General features: G+C 42.9%; 1 protein-coding gene across 9 annotated transcripts in view; it reads left to right on the plus strand.

Annotated features, from left to right (window-relative positions):
* Nucleotides 1–19,062, plus strand: part of LOC108031446 (putative transcription factor capicua) — a 45,362-nt gene that overhangs the window by 18,059 nt on the left and 8,241 nt on the right. For 4 of the 9 annotated variants that reach the window (XM_044090875.2, XM_044090870.2, XM_044090874.2 and 1 more), the window contains exons 3-8: nucleotides 11,944–13,131; nucleotides 13,201–13,341; nucleotides 13,827–14,521; nucleotides 14,669–14,893; nucleotides 15,313–15,437; nucleotides 17,890–18,669. In XM_044090875.2, coding sequence (XP_043946810.1) covers nucleotides 12,064–13,131; nucleotides 13,201–13,341; nucleotides 13,827–14,521; nucleotides 14,669–14,893; nucleotides 15,313–15,437; nucleotides 17,890–18,669 — 3,034 coding nt within the window. In that variant the 5' untranslated portion in view covers nucleotides 11,944–12,063. Of the gene's footprint in view, nucleotides 1–11,943; nucleotides 13,132–13,200; nucleotides 13,342–13,826; nucleotides 14,522–14,668; nucleotides 14,894–15,312; nucleotides 15,438–17,484; nucleotides 17,792–17,889; nucleotides 18,670–19,062 lie in introns of those variants that run through there. The other 5 variants (XM_044090873.2, XM_017104879.3, XM_044090876.2 and 2 more) reach the window with 4 other exon arrangements.

Genomic DNA, 19,062 nt, shown 5'->3' on the forward strand with positions numbered 1-19,062 from the left:
ACTGTAATGGTAATGGAATTGTCAATCAAATTGCTTCTGAATGAAGGCAAAGTTCTTGACAGGAGGGTAATCTATCCGGCAGAATGTTTGGTAAATTAGAGTTAGATGTCATACAGTGTAATTTGTATTGACATGTACAGCGAGACCATTTATATAGAGTGAATGTCTTTGCTAAGGTAAATTAATGATCGATCCTAAGGTGGCGGATGCTAAGTGTTACTCAAAAAGAATTCTGGAAGGTGAACCCATAGCACTACCTGATTTAAATCCCTGCTTCTCCAGCATTTTTTCAAATGTTTGCTGCCCAGTTCTCACCTCGCTCGGTATTTTGTTTGGGGGACTCTTCTCTCAATGCCCCGTGCTCTGATCTGAAATTTGAGATAAGCCACGCAATTAGTGGCTATATAAACAGACGTCAGCAGCAACAACACGACCATCGTCTCCACATTGTGGTCAAGTAAATAGAGTGACAAGCCCGCGACTGCAACACGGCCAAATGCCTTCAATTTCGGTTTATTTATTTATACCCATGTACATATTTCCTTGTCGTGCCTGTGCGAAGGGTCTAACCGGGGTCTTACCTTTCCCCCAGACCCTCCTAGGGAGATAGCATGGAAATGGAAATAGGCATGGAACCGAAGTAGGGCCTGACACGAGGGGCCTACACGCATTTCGCTAAGTGGTGTCAAATATTTACATGATATTACATTTCGATTTTCTATTTGCCTCTACAACAGGCTCACTTTTGCCAGTCAATTGGAGAGAACGTGTTCTAGATGCATTATATCTTATATCTTTGAGTTTTTAAGTACAATGGTTGTGTAAATTAATAACGTATATCATATTTTGTATTCGTTAAAGATAAAGAGTTTTTTTTTTGAATAGGTTATAACAAATTCTTAGAGCTCTCATTTTGTAGATATCGCTGAGGAAGTACGTTGTTTTCCCCGCTAGTAGCGCAGTATTTGTAAGCGAAACGCTGGTTATTTATAGTTAATTGAGGTGTTCGAGGTGGCGCCTGTCGAAGCCAATTACAGCGAGCTAACTTGGTTAGGACACTTGGCCAGCTTTGGCTGATGACGCTGACCAGCACTCTCATCCCGGCTCGCACATCCTCGATGCCTCTCAACCGATGCCATCGCCATCCTTCAACACACGTTTCAGATATTTGCCCCCGGGTCGAAAGGTGAGGCACAAAGCGCAAAGAGAATGGCCGATGGCCAAGATTGCAGGGAAGTCGGGGAAAACCTAAGGGGGTGGAGATCGGAGGGGAAAGCCACTTAGCCAGCAGCTGACGCACATAAAACTCCCCCTCTGTGGGCGGCGGCAGCCTCCTTATCCTTGAGATTGCCCATGCTCATCGCCATGCCAGCGCACGTTCCAAACTGGGAAACGGTCCCTCGGCCAGTAGGCAAATGAATTTTCCTTTTCCCAGCTTATTTCCCCCTTTGGTTTTCATTTTTTTAGTGCCAGAGTGTTGTGCCTCGGTTTGAGTAAATCAATTTGAGGCCCCGTGTTATGTTAAGAAACGACTACAAAAGTGTTGTTCACAGTTCATTCCTCCCCTATCCAATAAAGCTGATGAGGATGAAGTCCTGGCCTGCCTTTGACACTTTTGGCCATAATAGTTTGCTTTTCAAAGCCGGTCCCCTAATCATTTTTCCTTGCACTGCTGCCGCCCACCGCCTTCTTCGGCTTTTCTCGAGCAAAGAAAACTGAATTCTAAAGATTTTTCTCCCCTATGCTGGGTTTCCTTTGCCTTTATGGTTTTTGATATACATTTGTCGGGAAAAGCTCTCTATGCACTTCTTCTCGGTACTTAGCAAAGGGTTAGTAACGAAGGAAAGCCAACCCTCCAGAGTTGTCATAGTACTTAAAAAAAAGGAGATGCAAGGGGAAAACTTTCTAGGTTTATTTATTAGAAAGTGTAAAATAAGGGGGTTAATCACCCCAAAATATCGTTGCCATTTTTAATTTCTTGAAAATATTTTTGCGAAATAACTGAAAGTATAAATCTATTACGTCTAAGCCGAAGCCAATAAGCAGTCCAATGTTCCCCACTCAGTGGCTAAGTTGGTTTCCTAACAGTTTCACCAACTAACTTTTATCACTTTCCTAAGCTTACTTAAACCCCACGTCTCCAGCCCCGACAGACTTATCGGGACAAAGTTTTGCTTTAGCCTCATTAGCGTTGTTAGTTGGCCCAAAGTTGATAATAATAAAGTTTTCCACGACTTTTCTTCACAATGTCTTTTATTGATTTTCTTTTATTCTTTATTGAGTGTGAGCCAATATCAGCCACTGTCCAATTATAAAATTTCTTAATAAGCTTTGAAATGGATACCAATTACTGGAGCTTGAAGTTTAATCTGTTTCCCACAATGCTTTTTAAAACAACGAAGTTTTAAAATACATTTAGTGAGAGCCTTGTTGTATTCTCACTAAGTTAAATCTCTTATCATTATGCGTTAGTTGTTTTGCGCTGAGGAATTGTGATTTAAGCATTCCAAACTTATCTGTGTTTAACAACTACTCGTGAGTGTATGATTCAGAAACGAAGAGAAAAAGAAACACATTTCCCACTTTACTTTGAACGATTGTACCTAAAAAAACGTTTCCGTTTAGTCATATTTAAATATATTTCACATACAATTATAGCATATTATAGTGATAAGTATTTGCTTAACATTTTCCGAGCTCAGTTGAACTGTGTTCAATGAATTAAATACCACAACCTTATGGCTATGAAACTGGCTGTAGGAAAAAGAAAATAGATTGTATTTATATGTGTGTCTACTCGCAAATATATTTGCAATTTCACGCATTTATAACAATGAAATCACAATACTCCGAGGAACTCAAACAGCAACCGAATTTGCATTTAGAGCTCAATCAAATGCATTTTTCATAGAACAAACAGCCAAACTGTCATGCACACACATTCCAAATAATATATATTCGCATTTTTTATGCACTTTTTTTAATGTACGAGTATTTGCACTTTTTCTGCTTTCATTAATATTTGATAGTGAAAATTGCATAAGAACTGCAAAATGAACAGGGTTGCCATCTTCATCGACGAGTCGGCAAAGCAATTCCACAATCAGAGGCGTGAGACTGTGGAAAACAAGAATAGTTGTTAGCCACATATTTGATAGACATCGATTTTGAATTACGGCAATTATTAAAGGTTTTCCGAAGTTCCACGGGGTACATGGGAACGTTCTCATGTGCTGTTTGTCGGTCGCATTGTGGTTTTAGTCTAATTTGAATTTTAAATTCAATTGGCAATCAAGTCATTAAGTTGGGTGTGTTTGAGAACAGCTATTGTATTGGTAAAAAGCTTATCGAAGGTGTTTTTTAGAAGCGTTGAAAGTCATTGAATCGATTATGCTGGCATAATGTGAGAGATGGTTTTGATAAGTATACCTTTTCTGGCCAGTTTTCTTATCAATAATAATATAATACAATATATCGTTATAACAAAGATCACTTGTTTTACAAAAACATTCTCTTGCAGGGACTTAATATATGGGTTTAAACCAAACCTATTTCTGGACACTCTTAAATCCCCATTAAAATTAAAAAAGTGGTTACTCTTCATGATGTTTCAATGATTTATTGCCTTTTTGACAGTGGTTTTGGCTACAATATCTCCCAGTATAATCTCGCAAGATCTTTCTTTATTTATTATGCCCTTTCGGGCTAATATTTCCAACGAATTCCGCATGATCCCAAATCATCAAAGTCGGTAGGCTAGGGGCAACAATGTGGCCGGGCAACATTTGTGTTTACGCACGCCAAATTGTTGCCGTTCTAAGCCAAATAAAATTTTGTGTTAACCCACTCGCAGGCAAGCGCAAATAAACAAAAAGTGGGCAAAACAAAATCGGTTTGAGTCGGGGGCTGACTTAGGCACAGTTCCAATTTCTTTGCGGGCACCGAGAGCTATTGACACGAACGAGAGACGCCGACGCCCGTAGGTTTTTTCCACTTTTTATAAGTTTTATTTTTGTTTCATCCGCAATCCATCCTTATACAGTAGCAGGGCATACAGCACAGGGCTTTGGCTGTTTATTCTTTTGAACACACATTTTTTGTTTATTTCCACACTTTTTTCCGCTTAACTCTTTGCTCATGCGCCTCATCGCCCCCTCCCCAGTGTTCTTAGCTCTACTTATCACTAGACAGGGAAAAAAATTAAACAAAAAAGATTGTACAAATATATTTTAAAAAACTCTAAAAAATATAAAGTGTGCATGAGCAATTCAAGGGCTATTAATAAGTATATCAATATAATAGTTATATACTGTATAGTAATTATTGTTTACATGTATGTTTTTTATTTTTACAGAAGTACATGAGTGCAAATGTAATGATAATATAGTAGCATTTGTATGTGTCACGGGGTTTCGCTGTCAGAACTGAAGAAAATGTATTTTATTTTCCAGTGCACATCCCTCTTTGGCATCGGCGGCATATTGCATTGAAATTTGCAACACATTTCACTTTGTTGGCTCTCCGGCTACCGTTTGACGTCGAGTCGGCAAAGGGTTGAATAAGAAGGCGGAGGCAGCTCGAAATGGGGCGGGGATGCCGGAGGGGCAGACAGGAAAAAAGTCGAAGAAAAAAGAAAATGATTTAATGCAAATTTTATGCGCCATACTTTTCCACAGCCTTTGATCCTGTTGTTGTTCTCGGTACTGAATCGCTGTCTCCGCTCTGCATCGCCACATTTAATCATGATCATCGCGATCATGATCGTCGACGCTGTCATTGTTTGTCAACCAAAGCGATGGCAACACTTTAATACATTTTGCAACGGAGCTTTGAATTCCCCCGTATTGCTTATTTATTCAGAACTGCAGTGTCTCTTGGTTTTATTGAAGTAGAGATTCGATTGCACTGAAAATATATAGAAAGGAAATGGGACAAGAGCTTGGTAAACTGCAATAAATTCTATTCCTGATATGGGTGCAGTCATTAAATGTTTAAAAAAGTGTTTGACAATACATTTAGTTTTATGCACAAATAGAGGACTTATAACGATAAGTATACAAAAAAATACACTACACAATAAAAAACGAACTCAGCAAATTATTATCTACACTAATTAATGGATAATTTAAAATATTTCTGCTGCTTATAAATGTATAGGTGTTATATAAATAAGTACAAGTATATAAATAAATTCGGCAATACTGACAACTGGATAATACAAAGTACTCCTTGACATTACAGTATGAACTCGCAAAGTTCTCTTATCACACATAAGTCTTAAGCACTTTGAAATACATAGGAAATCTATCAACTTGGCAGCAACTCACACGGCACTCACTCCAAGTGCAAATACACTTCACATGATGATAAGTTCACTGATCTTTCACTCACACTCGCACACTCACACAAGCCTTCACTCGAAGTGCCATGTATTTTAAGTACTAAATTGTTTCCTAACTGCAATTAGCTGGAAACACCAGGCGACACAGCGGCCAACAGCACTGGCAGCTGCAATTTTGATGGCGGCGATGATGGCCGGGAAGCATTCTTGGGCCGACTTCTCTGGCGCTAGACACAGGCAACAATTTTAATTAGTCTGTGGGCCTGGGCAGAAACTTTTCGCAACACTGGCGAATTAATCGAAATGCATTAAAGCCAATTAAGCGACTGCAACTAGATGTGCAGGGAAAATACAGTGGCCTCTGGGCGGCGCCGAACTGCAGCGTCCACCTTTGTTGTTGCCTCTGCGGCTGCATTTGTTGTAATCAAGAAGATGCACATGCCGCGTGGCTACCGTTAAAGTTGTATGCTTCGTTTTTATATTTTTGAGAGCTTAGTGGCGAAGAGATGCCGGACGGGGGGGTCCACAGACAAAATAATGTTTAGCTAAAATTTAGCAGTGACAAACTAAATAGTTACTCTCGCAACCACAAAAATATACACAAACTAACCTAAAAAAACAACAGTAAAAAAACGTTAATTAATAAACATTGAATGAAAACCCTAGTTTTAGGTTTCTTTAATAGTCTATTCATGCAACAACAAAATTAAGCTCAAATAAAATATTAAAAAGCACACAACCACAGTGAAAAAAATAATTTAAACTGAATAACATAAAATCATAATAATTAAGAACGGCTGTTTTAGGAACTCACTTTAACCATACCTTTCGAGCTCGTTTAAAATATTCTCTGAATTGTTAAATTTATAGTTGGAAAAAGCGCCTTTAAATTTCCCAGTTTTTGTAGTGGGGTTGCACTGTGTTTTCTTTTTTCGCCATTTTGCATTACTTGCTCCGTCATCTTATCGTTTGGCCACTGCAATCAGGCGTCGCCGCCCGCGCTGCTCCACATTTCAATTTTACTCCGCCGAACAGTGAGGCGAAGCAAAAGAAAAGCGAGTAAAAAATTAAAATAAAAAAATCATAATGTTTGCTGCCAGTTCTGTCGTTTTTCTTCATCTTCAAAAATGTTCGCGCGCCTCGTGTTGCCAGGGGCGGGCTGCAGTGGTATTGGTGATGTTGCAGGCCCTGGTATTGGGCCCTTCGTGTCCCCAACGCTGTCTTTACAACTTTACAACAAGAACAACAGCAAATGAGCGAAGGAACCCGACTAGTTCCGTTCGTCAGCACTCAACATTCAACATACAACTTGCAGCATCAAGCATCCAACATACCGCATCAGCCTTTTTCATTCTTCTCCGCTGCATTCTTGTTTTTCCCATGGTGCACTTGCAACAACAACAACAACCGCGTAAGCTCGAGCACAGCGCATACAAATAATTCACGCAAAGCAAAGGCAAAAAGCTAAAAATGAGTAAAGGCTGCAAAAACTCACACTATGATGTGCAGAGGTCACAGGCGACAGCGCAAATATGTGATAAGTAAAGTAAAATAATCTTCAATGTATAAACTGAGTAATTTATTCATTTAGGATTTGGAAAACTTTTAAAGAAGGTTTTCTAGAGTATTATACGGCTTTACATAGAATGGACTTATAGCTAATAACCCTTTGAATATCAAATATTTTAATTTTATACACATATACATACACATATAAATAGTTCCTTTCATTAAGTATTGCTTTTTTGTTGCATACTTATTTGGGTTTTACATACATATATGATCCTAATTGAACGGAAAATATTTACTAAAGCTTTATGATAAATAGTTACAAAAATATTGTATTTCTAAGAAATACTGAATTGCAATTACTTATAGGTCTTGTCTATTTTTGCGACCACTGCTGTTTGTCACTGTTACACGCGCCAATGTAAAGTCCTCCTCGGCTCCTGGTGTTTTATTTGTTGTTGTTGCTGCTGCTGCTGCAGCACATTGCATTCATCCGTGCCCGTGTGTGGGTACGCAAGCTCGTGTGTGTACGTGATGTGGGCGTGATAGAGGGGGAGGTAGGGATGGGAGGAGGAGAAGTGGAGACGCATGCACGAGTTGTTTGCATTTACTCTACGCAAATGAGCGGCATTCGGCGTTCCTCGTTCTCTGATTTTCCAAGAGAGAGAAGAGGAGATGGGGATAGGGAACGAAAAGAGGACGAGTGGGGCGTGGGAGGGGGATGCAGAGGAGCTGCTCCCTGCGCACAACTCACTCTCACTTGATGCTGCTGCATTATTTTGTTGTTGCCTGCTTTGAATGACTAAGAGCGTACTTTTGATTTTATTTTTTGGTTTAGGTCGATTGGGAGAATGGGCAAAGGACTGTTGACGAGTTGGCAACAGCATAAAATACAACGTAAAAATGGCATGGAAAAAATATGCACAGAAAAATCACAGCAAACAAATTCACAACGCTAACTGCACTCCACTCCTCCGTGCTCCCCTTCTTACTCTAGCCCCATCTCTCTCTTTCGCTCGAGTGGGGTTACTGACATTGCAGCAGCCGAGCAGCGACGTAGACAGCGCAGTTGCTGCGTTTGTACCGTTGCTAAGTGCAATGAGTGCGGGAGGGAGCGAGAGAGAAGCGTAATGGGGGCCGTGGGGAGTAGTACAATGAGTGAGTGCAATGGAAGGAAGGGAGTAAAAGAGTGATTGCGAGATTAACTTTCTGCATGGACTTTTCGGCTTGCTCTCTTCTTCGCTAGTGTGTTCTACACTTTTCGTTTCGTTTTCGATTTGGCGCCAAAACAAATGACCGTTAGGGTTCAAGGAACTCTCTACTAATTGCGTTATTCCATATCCATAACAAATTTACACTAGAAGAAAGGCTGATGTCTTTGGAGATCAGTTTGTAGATTTTAAAAAAGATTGCATCAAAATTTAAATAAATTTTAGAAAATATGAATGATTTAGCTGGCCTTCATAAGATTTAGACAAATTGCGATCCCTGCGATAAAGATTTTCTAATAATTTTATAATTTTTTTAGGTTTTCAATACCTTACATTTTTTCTGTGTAAAAAGTGCACTATACTATCGCACACACACATAAGTCTTTGTCATCTCGTTCGCACGCATGTTTTGCATTCAATTTAGCACGACTGCATTGAGATCGATCGCTTAGGTATTAGTGTTGGTGTTTGGGTGTATTTGCATCATAAAACTGAATATGCCAATTAACAACAGCAGCCAACAATAACTAACTAAAACAATAACAGCAAAAACCAAGTGCAATGGGAGCACAAGAAATTGACATGCATGCCAAATGCAGTTGCTGAACCACATCATAAAAAGCAACAATGGCAACAATAAAGACAATGTAGATGGAAATGATGGCAATTGAAACAGCCGCACTCGCACTCGCACTCACACCAAAAAATGCAACCGAAAATTGCTGAAATTTTGGCAGAGGTGACTACAATAAACAGATAACTGTAATAATGCCCACATTGCATTGCAAGGTTTTGCCTTTTCCCCCAAGTCAAATTGCAAGTAAACCCCATTTGGCATTTTCAAAAATAAAAATCATATATTTTCATTTGGCTTATACAAAATTCAGTTATATTTTATTTTGTTAATAAAAGGAACAAATCTACACAATTAGTGATCTTAGGACTGTTTTCTGCTCATATAGTACCTCCTTTCTATTTTACCAGCTGCCTGGAGCTGTAAACCCCTCGCCAGATTCGGACTCCCAGCCATCCAAGTTAAGTTAGGAGAGGTGGATATGGTTAGATTTACTTAGGCACGCATCGGTAGCAGCATTCCTCCCACTTCTCCCTCCTCTGCCTCTCTAATGTCGCTTTCTGTGACTGAGCACACACACCGACACAACGCACACTCCCACACACGCCCTGTGCTGCAACGCATGAACAAATATAAAGATATGCAGTTATTTACATAAAAGCTTTATAAATATGTGCATAAGCTTGCCACTGTGTTGTGCGGATGTGACTGTGTGTGATGGGGCGGTGGGGGGCAAGTGGGGGACAGGGGGTAATGGTGTGTGCATGTGAGCTTGTGTCCAACTAATCGCAAACTCAACTCGCTAACGCCACAAGTCGAGTTTTTGGCCAGATCCTCAGGCTCAGCCTTCCGACGAGGCATCATATTCGGCTTACTGACGAACATTCTGGCGCGGAATTTCTCGTTCTTCGCGCTGCAAAGGGGCGACCATTACACTGGGAGAAAGGAATGACTCAAAAAAATTACATTTAAAGTTGAAAAACGTAGGTGTTCTGATCAGGGAGATGTAAAATAAATATGTGAGGAAAATACAAAAATATACATTTATTATACATTTATTTATTTTACAGATTCTTATAATATTATTTTAATTTATTATTTGTTATATTAACCCTATACCTGTAAAAAACTTTGAAAACCTAAGGAAACAAATTATATTACTCCGAAAATGTCTCTAGATATTTTCAATAAAAATAAAACCGCCGGTAGACTTCTAATATAAAAGATCTTTAAAGATCACCTATAAAATGAAGAAAAAGAAGGTAAAGATATTTTTAAAACTCATTAAACATTCATAAATATTAAAGAGGTTATACATTTAGAATTCGTATAGATTTTTACATGATTCCATTCTCTTTATATGGTATATATATCATATCATCATCATATGGTATATATGTATATCAACTTTTTACCAATAATATTTAATATAGGCATATAAAGCCTGGCGAAAAATACCTTATCTTATCAATGAAATAAATACCTGACTATTAATGACCATAAAATATACGGGCTGGAAAACCAAGCCGACCTAGCTATTCTGATTTTCAAGGGACTTTTATGGTTCGTTTTCGCAGTGGACCTTGGCATTTTGCACGCCTGCCCCAACAGCTGTACCAGACACCGTGTCTGCCACCTTTCAGCGTCTTCTTCTCGCCTCTGCAACGCCGCCCTTGTGGATTTTTCCTAACAATTGCAAGTCGCTGCTGGCAGCCTGGTAGCCTGGCAGCCTAGCAACCGAAAGCGCGAAAGCCCTGGCCGCAGTAATGAAAAGCAAAGTTGTGAAAAACGAGCTCGGGGAAAAAGATGGGTAAGGGAGGAAAATAAAGCAATCATTGCACTTGTCCCGCGCAGCAGCAACAACTAACTGCAACAACAACATGGCCAAGGCTGCAGGTTTTTTTATTTTTTATTCACTCCTGGTTGCTACGTTGCTTCAATTTAGCTTCGTTTCCACTGTATTTGTGTGTGTGTGTGTGGCATGGTATAGTACAAGTACCTGTGTGTGGGTTTAAGAGCTCGCCCACAATGGGCGTGGCAGTCATTTCCCGCAATTACGCCTACACACAAGCGACCTGAGTTGGGGTATATATAGTGGTGCAGAGATGGATGTGGATGTGGATGATGCGGATGCAGAATGGGCGTGGAAATGGAGAAGTTGCTCCTGCGATAAGCCGTATTCGCAGCAGCTGCCGCCGAGATGTGGCAACGCTGGCAATGGGTCGTATACGTATCATGCCCAGAAGTATGCAACACTTTTGTCAGCCTGATGAATTGAGAGCGAAAATGGGCGGAGACGGTACAAATTGGATGAAAATAAACGGGGAAATACGATGAACTGTGGAAAAAGCTGGTTCGTGGTTTAAGTTATGGAACTTTAATATATTATTTTTATAAGAATGTTCTACAATAAAGCTAATAGGGCATGGAATAAAATTAAGGTTTTTAAAGCTTGGTTGATGTCGATATAGATTTTCTTCTTAAGGGGGAATACATTAAGCTAGTTCTACGATATTTGGTATGCTATCTAATAGGGAATGAAGCAAATATTAAGTCTTATTTTAATTTGCAATTCAATTTCATAAGAATAAGGAAAACTTACAGAGTAAAGATCATTATTCACTACCGAAACGCAAAATACGAGTAAATGCCAATAACCATTTTCATTTGCAAGCCACTGAATGATGTGTAACTCCGTCAATCAATTGTAATGAGCTGATTGAGTTTCTTCGGAAATACTCGTTGCTATGCGAATATGTAAGCCGTTAAGGGCTACTTTAACCCCTTTTAAAAGTCGGGGCGGCTGCAGTTGCCTCTACAATTGGGTCTCCACTCGTTGTGTATTTGTGGTTGCTGGATGATTCTGACTTTTTGTGCAACTGTACGTCTGTCTGTGTGGCTTTGGCATAAAATGTTTCAAGTGTCATTTATATTTCATTTTACCCCTTCATTTTTTTACTGCCGGCTACAGCCACGCCCAACGCCCACAAGCCAACCCAGACCACTGGACGTCTGTGCAAATTAAAATGTTTCCGTTGTCGTTGTCGCAAATTCCCACACAGATGCAGATACAGATACTGGGTGGGCCACAGTTGGGCGAGATTGAATTTTATGGGCCGACCGACGTCGCCGCGCGCCGGACTTTCTGCGAGTCCTGCGGATCGTGGCAGGATGTCAGGGTTGTCCGGATGCGGATTACACTAATTATGAAATGACATCGACAACGACAACGATGGCGTCGTTGATTTTAATGGTTTTCTGTTGTCAACTTAATTAACAAATTTTCTCGCCTTTCGCTTCGATTGCAGGAAGGATGCCGCTGATGTCACCGCCGTTGCAGTAGCAACACCAGACAGCCGAAGGATAAAGAAAGGACCCACTCTCCTCCCCCGCAAACAAGCCACACACATGTTGCTGCCACAACAAAGATGCTCAGCGCTGCCAATGCAACTGCAACAGCAACACATGGAGCAACAGCAGCAGCCGCGATTGCCGCAGCCGAGACTTATGTCATAACAAACAAGCAACAACAGCAACAACATCAGCAGCAGCAACAGCAACAAGTCTTTGTTGTTGCCGCCAACAAAATGGTGATACCAGCAACGGGAGCAACAATCGCCGGTATACCAACAGCAACAACAACAGCAGCCGCCGAGTCAACAGCAACGCAGCAGCAGCAACATCTGCAACACCAGCAACATGTGCTGTTCCAGCCGCACCTACAGACAACAACAACAGCAGCAACCAGCACACCTCAGCAACAGCAACCACCTCAGCCGCGGCAGCATCCCAAGAAGCGAAAGTTCGATCCAGCCGAGCTGGACAAACCAGAGCAGCATCCCCAGCAGCAGCAGCAGCAGCAAGTGAGTCTGCAGAAGCAGCAGAAACCCGCCGATACCAATGGCAACAGCGATGCCTTGGCCAACGGCAATCAGCTACATCGCATGATCGTGAGTTGCGGTGCAGGCGCCGGCAACAACAGTAGCAACAGCAGCAGCAACAGCAGTAGCAGCGACACCAAGCAGCAGCAGCAGCAACGCAATATCATTGCATCCCCGCTACAACATGCGAGCGGTAGTACTTACAAGCAACATGTTGCCAGCGGCAACAATAGTCACGCAGCCACAATCAATCATCAACGCACACATACGCCCACAACCGCCGTCTACTACCAACAGCAGCAGCAGCAACCACAACGTTTTAGCTTTAACTCAAACAATCAGCAACATGTACAGGAACAACACCAGCAGCAGCAGCAACAGCAACAACAGCAGCAGCAATCCCTGCTCGATCTCAGCGAGTGGAACAACACGCGTGTCCTAGCCAAAATCCACAATCACTATGCTCCAGGGATTATACGCCAAGTGCAGGAGGCGTCTCCCGACTCAATACTCGTGGAATTCGATTCCACCGATTTGGGATTTCTGCTATATCCGGACGTGTTGCACCAGGGCCGCAATCATGTGATACTCGATGCCAGCCCGCCCATGGCGGATGTAAGTAGATGGAATTAAACTTTGTACGGTAGTCAATCGTTCTAAAGGCGTTTTCTGTTTCCCGATTAGATTACCCTCGATGCCCGTGTCTGTGTGCGCCAGCGGGTGGAAGGTCGTGGCTCCGGCAGCTTCGTCTATGTGGAGGGCATCATCACCGAGATCAACCAGACCACGAAGCAATATAGCGTGCAACTGATTGGCGATGAGATGGTGAGGCCATTCAGCTAGCTTATCTACCAAACCTTAATTAGAAAAAGCATTTTAGGTATTTTAAGTAATGCTTTGTGCCTAAAACTATCAAAAATTAAATTCTATCTGTTAAAAACAAATTTGTAGGCAATGTTAAATACTAGCTATGAAAAATCTTTAAGAACTTTAAGAAATTGTATTGTAAATTGATTTCATGAAATAAGACATGATATAACATCCAAAAATGGATTCCAAACTTTCGATTTTAATTTAAAAATATTAAAAGATAATGAGTTATCAATACTATGATATTTTTTTGTATTTAGCTGTTAGTTCGAGGAGCCTTCAAGACAGTCCATAAAAATTTATTAAAACTAAAATATGTTATTATTGTTATTTATTTGTTTTTGACATACTTGGTAACATTGTTCAGGATTTTAAAAATAAAGCAATATTATTTTATTATATTGTGACCTGATTTTAATTATGATATGTGATATTTGCAGGCCACCACCAAGGTAGTGCGTCGTGCCGATCTGCGGCTTCTGCAGCCGCCGTGGTGGGATGAGCTCAACGAGCTGACGCCCTCGGGTGGAGCCAGTGGCCCCGCATCCAGCGGCAAGCGGAAGGTGTCGGCAGGAGGAGCAGGAGCCGGCGAAGCGATGGCTGTGCCCAGTGGCAATATCGTTTACCCCAAGGCGGCCACCGGCGCGCCATTGACCTTCGTGGCCACCCGCTACGATGGCAAACTGCCCACGGCACCACCCACGCCCAACCACCAGCAGCCGCAGCAGCACCTGGTGAAACAAGAAGAGTATTATCGGACGACGGCCACGTCGCCCTTCCAGACGCGACCCCAGTTCGCCGGCCCCTCGCACGGAGCGGAGCAAGTGGCCCAGGCGGCGCAGTCGCACCCCCAGCAGACCAACGGCCTGCCGGACATCGTGATCTCCCCGGGCAGCAATGGGCAGCACCTCAAGGTGCAGCAGCAACAGCAGCAGCAGTCGTCGCGGGGCTACGACGACTACGACTCGGACGACGAACTCAAGAGGGTCGGCATCGGATACTCCCCGGCGGCCGGCGACCTGGACACGGAGAAGATGAGCGCCTGCAGCAAGCGGAGCAGCATGCAGAGCCGCGGCAGCACGTCCAGTCTCCTCGACCAGAGGCTCACACCACGATCTCATCCAGCAACACCAAGGTGAGCGAAACTTTTAGGAAATAGGACATTTCGATTTTACTTAAAATAAATAGGAATCTTGTGGTTTCTATCAGTTTTACATGAAGTTACTACTCCTCATAAAAAGGTTAAAAATCAATGCGAAATCGCTTGCTAATAAACCGGCAGTGCCATCCACAGATCTCAGGCCACCACGCCGCACCGCTTCAAGAAGGGAGACATCGTGGAGTCGGAGTCCGGCGTGCGCAAGAAGTACAACGGGAAGCAGTGGCGCCGCCTGTGCATGCTCTGCACCAAGGAATCTCAGCGGCGCGGCTTCTGCTCGCGGCACCTCAACCAGAAGGGCAACAACAGTGCCCTGCCCTCGTCCACGGGTCCGGGTCGTCTGCTCAGGTAAGTTATAGTTCCGATCTCTTTTAACCATTTTGACTTCTTTTAAATGTAAACACAATTTTAAATAAAAATACCTTTTCTTTAATTCTTAATTTCTTTAATTCTTAGTTGATATCTAAGCCAGATTTACTAAAAATAAATAATAAAAATAAATAAATAATTATACTAGTTGAACGTAGTTTAGGTTATGAAAAGAAAAGTGGGTTAGATTGTTAAAAAAAAACCAATGCTATGATAAAGAAAGATATTTGAAATGAACTTAATACTTAAATGACAAAAAATTTAGACATTTTCATAAATCATAGGGCTCTTAAAGATTTTTAAAGAGACCTTTTTAGAAAAACCGTGAAAAAGAAATACTTTGATTCAACCTCTTCTTGATTTTTAACTAACCATCTATCTTGTATCTCATTTACTAGCGACAGCCGATCGAGCAGCAAGACGCAGATCGATGAGGACACCTCTCGCGACTCGGAGACGTCGCCCAACTACCGGGTCAAAGGTCGCTACGATCAGGAGGAGACCGACGCGGCCGTCATGCTGGGTAAGTCTCTGTGCGACGGTGCTGGGCGACCATCACACCTCTTGACTCTTTACGATCCAGCGGCCGGGGGCATCATAAAAGCATTTAGAATTCCGTTTTGGAACCCGGCTCGACCAATTTATTCATAGTTTGCAGCAATTCATTTCAAGGCTGGCCTTCCCGGCCCCTGGTGCCGTCCCTTTTCGACCTGTTCAGCGCCGGCTTAACCGTTAATCCATCCCGCTTCACGCCATTAGAGAGACGAGGCCAGCGGACACAGGGGTCTTAGAAAGGTATTCTTCACGGCGCTTCTGGAAAAATGTTCTTTGATTTCGGCTCGGGGCAGGAGAACTTTGTGCACCCTACCAGGCGGAGGAATCTGTTCTCCAATCCTCTTCTTGCAGAGGGCCCCATTAAGGTATTCCTTTGGAATGCAGAAGACACGAAGGTCTTTCATTCAGAGCAGAACCGGATTTCTGAGGCACTGGGAAAAGTGTTCGTCAAAAGACCATAAAAAGCAGGCCTTCAGTAAAGGGCGTGTCAAGCTCCTTTTGAACATTAAATTCGGCCCAATAAAGAGGTTTATCTGAGCGATGCATAAAGGTTTTATGGTTCAAAATAAATATATTTATGATTGGCCTTGTGTCTTAAACAGGCAGATAATGTAATCTATATTAAATTAATTACTGAGGACCTCAAGGGATTCATTAAAAATTTGAATCAAAAGTTATGTTCTCTAAAACATAAAAATACTCTAACGTATGCTTCTATTTGTTGGTCATTGTTGATCCTCTTGGTAGATACCCTACCTAGTTTCTGGAAAAGGTTAGCGCACTTGGTCGAGTCGTGCGGACCGAGACCTTTCCCGTCTCTTGTTTTCTGGTTCGATGCATTTCCAATTCACCATAAAATGCATATCATAAAGTTTTATTGTGGCAGCGCCGTAGTTCTTTATTTCCCCCTCTACCTTCCCGACCCCTGTCCATTTTTCACACACCTTAACAAAGGTCGTTTGTCCGTCCGCCTGTCCGACTGTCCGCCGCTTTTCATGAAAGGTGTCGCTGCTGCGGCGCAAAGGTCGTGTCCGATTCCACTTTTGATCCCGAAAACGAATCAAGGGTTCCATTGTCCGCCGGAGAGAGCGGGATCTGCCCTCCTGCTCCCACTCCCGCCCGCTGGCCACTTGAGAGTGTGACCGCAGCGTGATTTACACGCCAGACGCTGCGACTGCGCAGCAGCAGCAGCGGCTGCGGCGAAGGGAGATGCTTAGCCAGGGGCGTATACAGGATTTTGTTAGGGAGTCTTGGAAAAACTGATAATAACAAGTTTAATGTATTTTATAAACTTTTAGTGCTATTGGTTAGAATATAATAACCCCTAGGGGCCTTGGCTAACTAAGCCCTTCTATATTATCATTTGATTTTCCTATAAATCTAATCTGCTTAAAATGACACCGATACCCGACCCAATTTCAGAATCAGGATATGGAATACTCGTAAGATTAGTTTAAAACAACTCTTAAAACTTCTATATGATTTAAATCCCCATAATATAATATTCAAAATGCTTTAGAGACTTAAGAGTGAAAAAGGATCCTTGAAAATCAGTGATCCATACCCTTTTTTTAACCCAAACAACTCTTAAGATCTTAGAAAGGAAGGAGAGCAGACCCCCTTTTGACCCCTCTTCGACGGCCCTGCGCCTACGCATTCCTAAGCACCTGCAAAGGTAAAAGACGTCGCGATCGCTGCGGCAGAGCCACTTGAGACGAACAAAGCGAGGGCAGCGCCGCCACCGTCGACGTCGGCAGAGGCTGCGTGCGAGGCGCAACAGATTCTTTTCTTTTATTCAGCTCTTCTTGTTATTTGCCCTGCCTTTGATTCGTTTTTACCTAAACAAAAAATGCACTTGAGAGCGGCCCAGGCACGCACACACGGCCGCTCGTGCTGCACACCTACACGGCAGGTAAACAAACATGGCAGCGCGAGAGAGAGTGCGGGAGAGTGGGAGAGAGCGAGCGGCGCTCGATTTATGCTGCTGACGTCGCTGCCCGCTGCCCTTGGAAAGAACGTCGCTCTGAAGAATCGGCGATCGCCTCGCCGCATTTATGCTGAAAAGTGGGAACTGTCAAGAGCACGAGAAAAGCGAAGAGCCAAGAGCAGGAACGGAAAAAGCAAAGCGATGCGAATGCAGCGGACAAAGCGAATGTGACAGACAGACGGACAGACACACACACGAAAGCAGAAAAGTGTATTTTAAGCAGCGGTTGGCGAAGCACAGATTTCCCTGGAAATATGCTCAAGAGGAGCGAGAGGACGTCATGAATGCGTTCCAGGACTTTGAGCTGGGGGCCAAACTATATCTGCAGTGCTTATGTAATGCCAAGAGATTGACAGAGAAAGACATTTTTAAAGCCTCTCGATTGCAACCACAGAATCAGTAGTTAATGTACATTTTATTTCGTGTTTTCCAGTGTCGCTGAGCAGCTCTCGATCTGCCACGCCCTCGTACACCTCACCTGTGAACCACGCCGGAGCCTCGCCTCTAAATGCCATTGCCCACTCGCCGGTCAATGTGTCCGCCAGTCACAGGCAGAACTTTTTCACGCCCATCGCCAACCAGTCGCAGCAGCAGCAGCAACAACAACAGCAGCAGCAACCTGTGGCCGTACCGCTCGACTCCAAGTGGAAAACAACACCCAGTCCGGTGCTCTACAATGCCAACAACAACAGCAGCAGCAACAGCAATAACAACAACAATGGCTGGGAGGCTAGCAGCAGCAGCAGCAACAATACTCATGTTGCAGCTACGGCAGCAACACCAGCGGTTGGCAGCCAACCACTGCCGCCGCAAACGACGCCCGTTTCGCTGGTGATGCATGCCCCACCGCCGCAGCACCACCAACTGCAGCAGCAGCACCACCACCACCAGCCGCCTCCGCCGCCACCTGCCAGTCTGCCAGCGCCAACGGCACCACCCACCAGCAGCAGCAGCAACAACAGCGTGGGTCACGCCACCAGCGTTATACGCATTTCCAGCAGCCAGCAGCAGCAGCCACATCCACCACAGCCGCAGCAACATCCGCATGTGGTGGTCTCCGGCGGGCAGACCTTTCATCCCGTGATCGTGGACGCCACCCAGCTGACTGTGCCCCTGCCGCCCACTACGGTTTCATTTCATCAGCCCAACACGCCCACCTCGACGGCGGCCACTGCGGCGTCCGTGGGACAGGAGAAGATGCTGCCAAAAAACGGTGAGTTAGGGAACAGTTATTTATAAAAAAGGAAAAGGTCTAAGAGTAGGAGTCCTAACTAAGATGGTCTCAGCGATCTGTAAACAAAAGATTTATATATATAAGGATCAGTTAAAATTCATCTGAATACTGATCTATGTATTTAAACTTTATAAAAGATTTAAAAAAAGATTCAAGACATCTACATAAAAATTATAGTTTATATTTAAGAAATAGTTAAACACCAATTTATGTTATGAAACCTTCAAGTTTATTAATATTGGCAGATTATAATTGAAGTATAATCCATAATTTTCAATACAAAATTTATTTACGAACTTAATTTTCCAGAAAAATTTAGAATTCATATTTATCCAACATTATTCCCCTTTTTCTATAACTTTTTGAGCAGTC

This window comes from Drosophila biarmipes, chromosome 3R, assembly GCF_025231255.1.
Source record: "Drosophila biarmipes strain raj3 chromosome 3R, RU_DBia_V1.1, whole genome shotgun sequence".
In the NCBI taxonomy this organism is placed as follows: Eukaryota; Metazoa; Arthropoda; class Insecta; order Diptera; family Drosophilidae; genus Drosophila; species Drosophila biarmipes.